The sequence below is a fragment of the Neopsephotus bourkii genome, unplaced genomic scaffold (genome assembly GCF_033783945.1).
Source record: "Neopsephotus bourkii isolate Nb327-2 ecotype Australia unplaced genomic scaffold, CSIRO-AGI_Nbou_v1 NB_940, whole genome shotgun sequence".
Taxonomy (NCBI): Eukaryota; Metazoa; Chordata; class Aves; order Psittaciformes; family Psittacidae; genus Neopsephotus; species Neopsephotus bourkii.
The window spans coordinates 54,018-60,503 of NW_026901434.1; the positions used below are offsets into that span (position 1 = coordinate 54,018).

At 51.9% G+C, this 6,486-nt stretch overlaps 1 protein-coding gene across 2 annotated transcripts in view; it reads left to right on the forward strand.

Moving 5' to 3' along the window:
• HMOX2 (heme oxygenase 2) overlaps nucleotides 1-5,276 on the forward strand; it is a 13,768-nt gene extending 8,492 nt beyond the window's left edge. Inside the window, exons 2-6 of one of the 2 annotated variants that reach the window (XM_061358162.1) lie at nucleotides 767-874; nucleotides 2,195-2,312; nucleotides 3,351-3,842; nucleotides 4,817-4,934; nucleotides 5,015-5,276. In XM_061358162.1, the coding sequence (XP_061214146.1) occupies nucleotides 807-874; nucleotides 2,195-2,312; nucleotides 3,351-3,842; nucleotides 4,817-4,934; nucleotides 5,015-5,142 (924 nt within the window). In that variant the 5' untranslated portion in view covers nucleotides 767-806 and the 3' untranslated portion in view covers nucleotides 5,143-5,276. The remainder of the gene's footprint in view (nucleotides 1-766; nucleotides 875-2,194; nucleotides 2,313-3,350; nucleotides 3,843-4,816; nucleotides 4,935-5,014) is intronic. The other variant, XM_061358163.1, reaches the window with a different exon arrangement.
• Nucleotides 5,277-6,486: the final 1,210 nt, after the last annotated feature.

A 6,486-nucleotide genomic window follows, 5' to 3' on the forward strand; every position in this document is an offset into this window, starting at 1 on the left:
GCTTCTGGGTAGGTCTTTGGGTGTCCTGCTACATCCATGGAGATTTTTTTGTTTGTTTCCTTTCGCGAAAGAGGAGAGAGAACTCAGTTACTTCTGGGGTTTGAAGTAAACCCTGCTAGGAGAGGAGAGTGTGAATGGTACCAGGAGCCATCTGCAGCAGCCGTTTTGACCCCTCACATGCAGTACAGCCCAGAAAAGGCAGAGCAGTGAAATTTGTCCTTGCTTTGGAAGTTCCTCTGTGTATACTCCCTTGCAGGGAAGGTGTTTGTCTCGCTGTGAGCTGCCTGACTCCTGCCCTAATTCACCACTGCCTTCCTCTAGGGAAAGCTCTGTACCACTGTGCAAATGAAGTATCTCTGCTCAGAGTCTGGCATTGGATGAAATGTTTGGTAGCACCAGTGGAAAGCAGCTTGCTCACAATTTTGGTCCAGATAGCTAATGTGGAGGTCTCTGATCATTTTCAGCCAGGAGCCATCCTGAAGTGCGAAACCAAATGCTGCATGCTGTGTTGTAGGTCTCCTCTGAGGCTAACATTTGGTGAGCTGGGTGGTGTTAGTGCTGAGGTTCACTGGGGTAATTGAACTGAACAAGCAAGATTGCTTCCTTGAAAGTGCCTGCTGTGCTGTGGAAATGGCCAGTGGCTGCTCCTCACCACCGTGCCTGGTGGAGCAGCTCAGAGGCTGCTTGCTGTATGGCTCAGCATTTCAGACCCGTCCCTTCATGAAGCAGCTTCCCTCTAAAACCCCTCTCTGGTTTTGCCTTTCAGGTTGTCTCATCTCCAGCACTAACCAGCAACACCGCCTGCAATGGAGAGCGCAGAGAGGCGAGAAAGGGAAATGTTGCTCTATGAGGAAACAGAAGATGATAATGTCAGGTGAGTCCTGTCTCACAATGTGGCACAGACAGTATTGGGTAAGGCAGGAGACCTTCCAGGTTAAGGGGTGTGATGTTTCTCCTCATCAGAAAAGGGGTGGGGGACTCCAACAGCTGATTAATCAAATATATATGTGCAGTAAATCTGTTTAATCAAAGTGTTCCAGCAGTGATGGGAAGGAGCAATCTGGCTAAAGCTGGCAGCAAGCACTTGGTGTTTTTTAGTCTCTCCTATTACTTGCCGTTCAGAAATGCTTTCACCATTTGGCAGTTGTGTTTGTGCCTTTTTGGCCAAGGCGAGCCAGTTTTCCATGGTTTGCTGGGCAGACTCATGTGATGGCAGGTTCTCAGTTAGAAAGATGAACCTTGAGGTGAACTGTGCTCCAGCGAGCTGCCTCTCTTGCCTTTGCAGAATGCCCACCGGTTTAGGCAAGACTGTTGTCTTGGAGGTTAAACAACAAATTCACACACATGCTCTGAAAGTCGAGGCTTCAGACTTGGGAGGAGCGAGCAGGATGCTTCCCAGAATACCTAGGTATTCCGTGCTGGTTGACTTCTCTTTGAGTTGAGACAGTTTCATGCTGCGTGGCTGCATGGCCACTTGATGGATCTGGAGTGACTCTTGCAGCTATCTGTAGCAGACTAGTCAGAAAACCTGGGAAGTGCAATTTGGTGTGACTTTGAGTGCATTTGAGAACTCTGTACCAAACTCCAGGTAGGTCTAGTGGCTATAGCCAAAAATCATAGGTTTTACTTATTATTTTTACTAGCTGACTTGTGGAAACCTTCAAAACCAGGAAAATTCCGGATAAATACACTTTTTCAGGGTGTTCTTGCCCTGTTTTTCTGTTCAGCTCTCATTTGGTCTTACATGAGCCTTTCTTCTTCTACAGAGTGACCTTGAAGGGTAATCAGTAAGGCTTCTGTGCCCTTTAGCCTTCCCTGGTGGTTGCTCCTTGTACGCTCAAGGCCTCCTTTTGAAGTACTGATGCTTCTCATTTATGGATGAGAAGCTAAAGTAAGATGCAGGGGTCAGAGGATGCTTGTCAATTGCTGAAGCAACTTTGGGGTGAGCCCCTGGTGGGTCCAGTGCTCCTGGAATGGCAAGTCTGGTTTGCACATGGGTGCCTGTATCTGTGGAAGGAGCCTGTGGTTGTTGCCACCCTCCTGGTTCTGCCTTGTTGCAGAAGTCCCAAGTTGTACCTTTTCCAAATTGGGCTGGAGATGACAGGGAGTGGGGGATCCCTCCAAACACAGCAGGAACAAACTCATTCCTGTGTGTGTAAGGGGGGTAAAAGGAGCTCTCCCTGTTTGCCTGCAGTCCCACTGACCTTTCAGAGCTGCTGAAGGAGGGGACTAAGGAATCCCATGACCTTGCGGAGAACACCCAGTTTGTCAAAGACTTCCTGAAAGGACGGATCAAAGAGGAGCTCTTCAAGGTGAGTGTTGCTCTGCTCCTGTGGCAGAGCAGCTCTTTGATGTGTCCAGTGACCGATGCAGACTCCGGCAGGGCCCTGCAGCCCTGTGTGCAGGGGGTGGCGAGGAATCCAGTTTCTAGGTGGCACAGTCAAAACTGTAGGAGGGCTCTTGTCCAGGACTTCTGCCTGGTGTATCCTATGGCTGAGGTAGGAGGATGAGGAGCAATCTCATCCTGTACAGAAGAGATGGTGTTTTGGGTCCGATCCTGAAGATTTTGGCGTATGGTAGTAGTCTCCTGTAGCACAAAGCTGTTGGTGCTAGTTGTACCTTTTGTCCCTGTGCCTTGCTCTCAAGATGACAGAAGGCCACCCCAGAGCACAGAGCTGGCAACACCAGGCTAATTCTTTGTGCTCTGAAGGCATCATTGTTATGATCAGGGGACTGGAGCACCTCCCCTGTGAAGATAGTCTGATAAAGTTGGGGCTGTTCAACCTGGAGAAGAGAAGGCTGCGTGGAGACCTCATAGCAGCCTTCCAGTATCTGAAGGGGGCCTATAGGGATGCTGGGGAGGGGCTCTTCATTAGGGACTGTAGTGGTAGGACAAGGGGTAATGGGTTAAAACTTAACCAGGGGAAGTTTAGATTGTATATAAGGAGGAAATTCTTTACTATCAGGGTAGTGAGGCACTGGAATGGGTTGCCCAGGGAAGCTGTGAATTGTCCATTTCTGGCATTGTTCAAGGCCAGATTGGACAGAGGCTTGAGTGTCATGATTTAGTGTGAGGTGTCCCTGCCTGTGGCAGGGGGGTTGGAACTGGATGATCTTAAGGTCCTTTCTAACCCTAGCTATTCTGTGATTCTATGTTTCTATGAATGTAGCCAGAGAAGAACATCTCATCCTTCAAACGATCTGTGTCTTGCACAGGCTCTCCAGGCTGGTTTTGTGTCAATCCTGGGAGTTTCCTCCTTGTTTACTCCAGGTCTGTGCAGGCGGGGGCAGCCAGAAGGTGTCATGTGCTGATGTAGTGAATGGCTTCTCACACTGTGCTTTGTCTGTAGCTGGCCACTGTGGCACTTTACTTCACGTACTCTGCTCTGGAAGAGGAAATGGATCGCAACAAGGACAACCCGGTCTTTGCTGCTCTGTACTTCCCCCTAGAGCTTCACCGGAAAGAAGCATTGATCAAAGACCTGCAATATTTCTATGGAGAAGACTGGGAAGAGAAGATCCAGTGTTCAGAGGCAACTCAGCAGTATGTGGACAGAATCCATCATGTGGGACAGAACGAGCCAGAGCTGCTAGTGGCTCACGCTTACACACGCTATATGGGGGACCTCTCGGGTGGCCAAGTGCTGAAGAAGGTAGCCCAGAGAGCCCTCAAGTTGCCCAGTACTGAGGAAGGGATCCAGTTCTATGTGTTTGGTAACATCTCCAATGCGCAGCAGTTCAAGCAGCTCTACAGGGCAAGGATGAACGCTTTGGACTTGGACAAGACCACCAAAGAAAGGATTGTGGACGAAGCCAACCGAGCCTTCAGATTTAACATGCAGGTATGGAATCCCTTGAGCCCCCTGTGTGTGGGTGCTGCTGTTTTTGAATCTGGACCAGCTCTTGGGTCCGGACTGATTGAGTCAGGCTGCTCACCCAGGCACTGGTTTGGGTCTGAGGCCACCAGAGCCCCTCCTTTCCTGGGGGCTGGGGTTCTAGTTTAAATAGCTCTTCTGCTAGCTTCTGGAGACATGGCTGGTGTTGGGCAGGAATTCCTCCCATGCTCCAACATCACCGCTGAGCAAAATTGAGATGACTCCACTGCAAGATTTTCTGTGGGCTGTTGGCTCTGAAATGGGGAGAGCAGAGCTCTCGCTCTGAGACAGCCCCAGACAGTGAGCTTGTTACGTACACTGGTTACAATTAATCTCCTGTCTCAACTCTTGACACACTGCCCAGTGGACAGAAATGTCTGTAGCCTCTTGTCTTCCTCATAGTATTTGCCTTTCATAAACCCTGACCGAGCTGCCACTTGCTCTGGGAGGATGAATATAATCTTAGCTACTGGATGGAAGCTTTCATCTGTGCCTATAGCAGGTCACTGTGGTCTAAGCTGGCCAGAATTGTGGCTCCTTTGTCAGGAGCTTTAGGGAAGCTCCTTGCAGCAATGCTGGCGGGGCTGCCTGAACCCTGCATGACCAGAAGCAGTTCTCCCAGGGAGGGTCTGCAGCAGGGAGTGCATCGCCTGTACTCCCACCCGCAGCAGGCTGGGCAGTGAGCAGTGGGGCCATGATGGGTCCACCTCACTCCTGGGTCTGCCCTGATGCTCTTGAAGGGGCTGTGCCCTCTCAGAGCTATAGCACATGCCAGGTGTCACCACAGGACTGCCTGCAAGACACTCCAAAGTGAGAAGCATGTGCTGCCTCTGGGGGAGGGAGGCAGGAGAGGCTCTTGCCTCTTCTCCGGGTTGTTTCAGGGACTGGGCGAAAGCCGCCTGCCTCTGCCCACTTCATGTGCATGCTGTGACCACTTGCAGGTGTTTGATGAACTGGACAAGATTGGCAAGTCACTGGCAGAAGCCCAAGATGGAGGCCTTCCAGTCCATGATGGAAAAGGAGACCTGCGCAAATGCCCTTACTATGCAGACAAGCTTGGTAGGTTGTGGACGATGACACAGCTGCCACATGCGTGTGGTGTGAGACCTGCAGCACTAACGGCATGTTCTGTGTTCCAGCAGGTAAGGCAGGACCCAGCTGTCCCTACCATAGCACCGTGGCCCTGGCAAAGCAGCCCCTGGTGCAGCTGATGCTGGCTGCCTGCGTTGCGGTGCTGGCAGGAGCTGCAGCCTGGTACATGATGTGATGGGAGCAGTGGCTTGTGGCTCCGCTCATGGGAAGGGGAGAGACAGACATCCTTTTCCAGCTGTTCCCTTGCCACTGCTGTTGCCTGCATGGTGGAAGCAAGAAAATAAACAGGAATCTTGTGGGACTGTTGAAGACTCTTTGCACACCAATAACGCAAGCACTGTAATGTAATGTCTTAGCTGACTAGTGCACAAGACTGAGGGTGTGAGGATTCCCCTGCAGTGCTGCCCTGCCCAAGCTGGGGCAGCTTTTAAGGCTGGAGCTGTCCTGTGCTGTACTGGCAAAGGCTTCACTCACTTGGTTTTCCATCTCCTTCCTGGGAGCAGCTGCTGGATGGAGTTTCCTGCTGTGGGCTGCGACCTTTGTCAGCCTTCTCAGGTGTCATACCCTGAGGGAAACTGAAGTGTCGATTGTGCCCTATTAGCTCAAAGGCCTGTTTGGTTGTGTCACAGGGATCCAGTTAACTGGAGTTAACTGTTCAGGGAGGAAGGTCCATGGGGGGACAGGACCATTGGGGGATGGGGGCGAGGGATGTCTGTTGTGCTGCAGTGGAGTTGGGTTGGTTTTTTTCTGAAGCCTTGACTGGAATAAAAAGGTGCAATGCTGTAGGTGGGGTAAGGCCGAAGCACATCCCTGGGCCAGTGAGTGTCCACCATGAGGTGCAAGGCTGGGGTGCAATGTGGAAGGCTTGGGGGGGAGGTCAATGGGAGAAGCAGAGTGGGGACAGCCTCTGGTGCTGTTGTACTCATCTCTGATGCCTGCAGATGCTTCTGCCCTTACACCTGGCTCTGTCCCTGCTGCTTCTCCTGGGAGAAACAGAACCCTCAGCTCCGCTGAGGACAGGAACCAGGGCAGAAAGACCCCTGGGCTGGGTGAGGGGATGCCCTTCTGCCTTCCTCTGGCCCAGTGTCAGGGGCTTTTCTCCTTTTCAGCTGAGTGTCTGGGTACAAACAGGGCAGAGCTGGGGTGACCCCAACTGCAGCTGACAGCTGTGACCCCCCAGAGCCTCTGCCACTGGGGCTGTTCTTCCTCTAGTGCTTGGTACTGCTGTGCCCAGCCATGCTGTGCCATGCCATCCCTCCTCATCCTCAGCTTCCCTTGGGAACAGATCTGCCGTGGATTTGGAGCAGGGGAGAAAAAAGATGCACAGGAGAGTTGAGGGTCTGTTATTTATTTATGTAAAAAGACAAACTAGTGCCACAGTTCCACCTCTGAGCAAAGGCAGGTGCCTGTGCAGGCCCAGCTGTGAATGCAGACGTACAGGCTGAGACCCCTGTTTTGACCCAGGGGCTGTACGCTCTAGCTGCCCTGGCTGTGGGGCCTGGGGAGGGAGGGGCTGCCA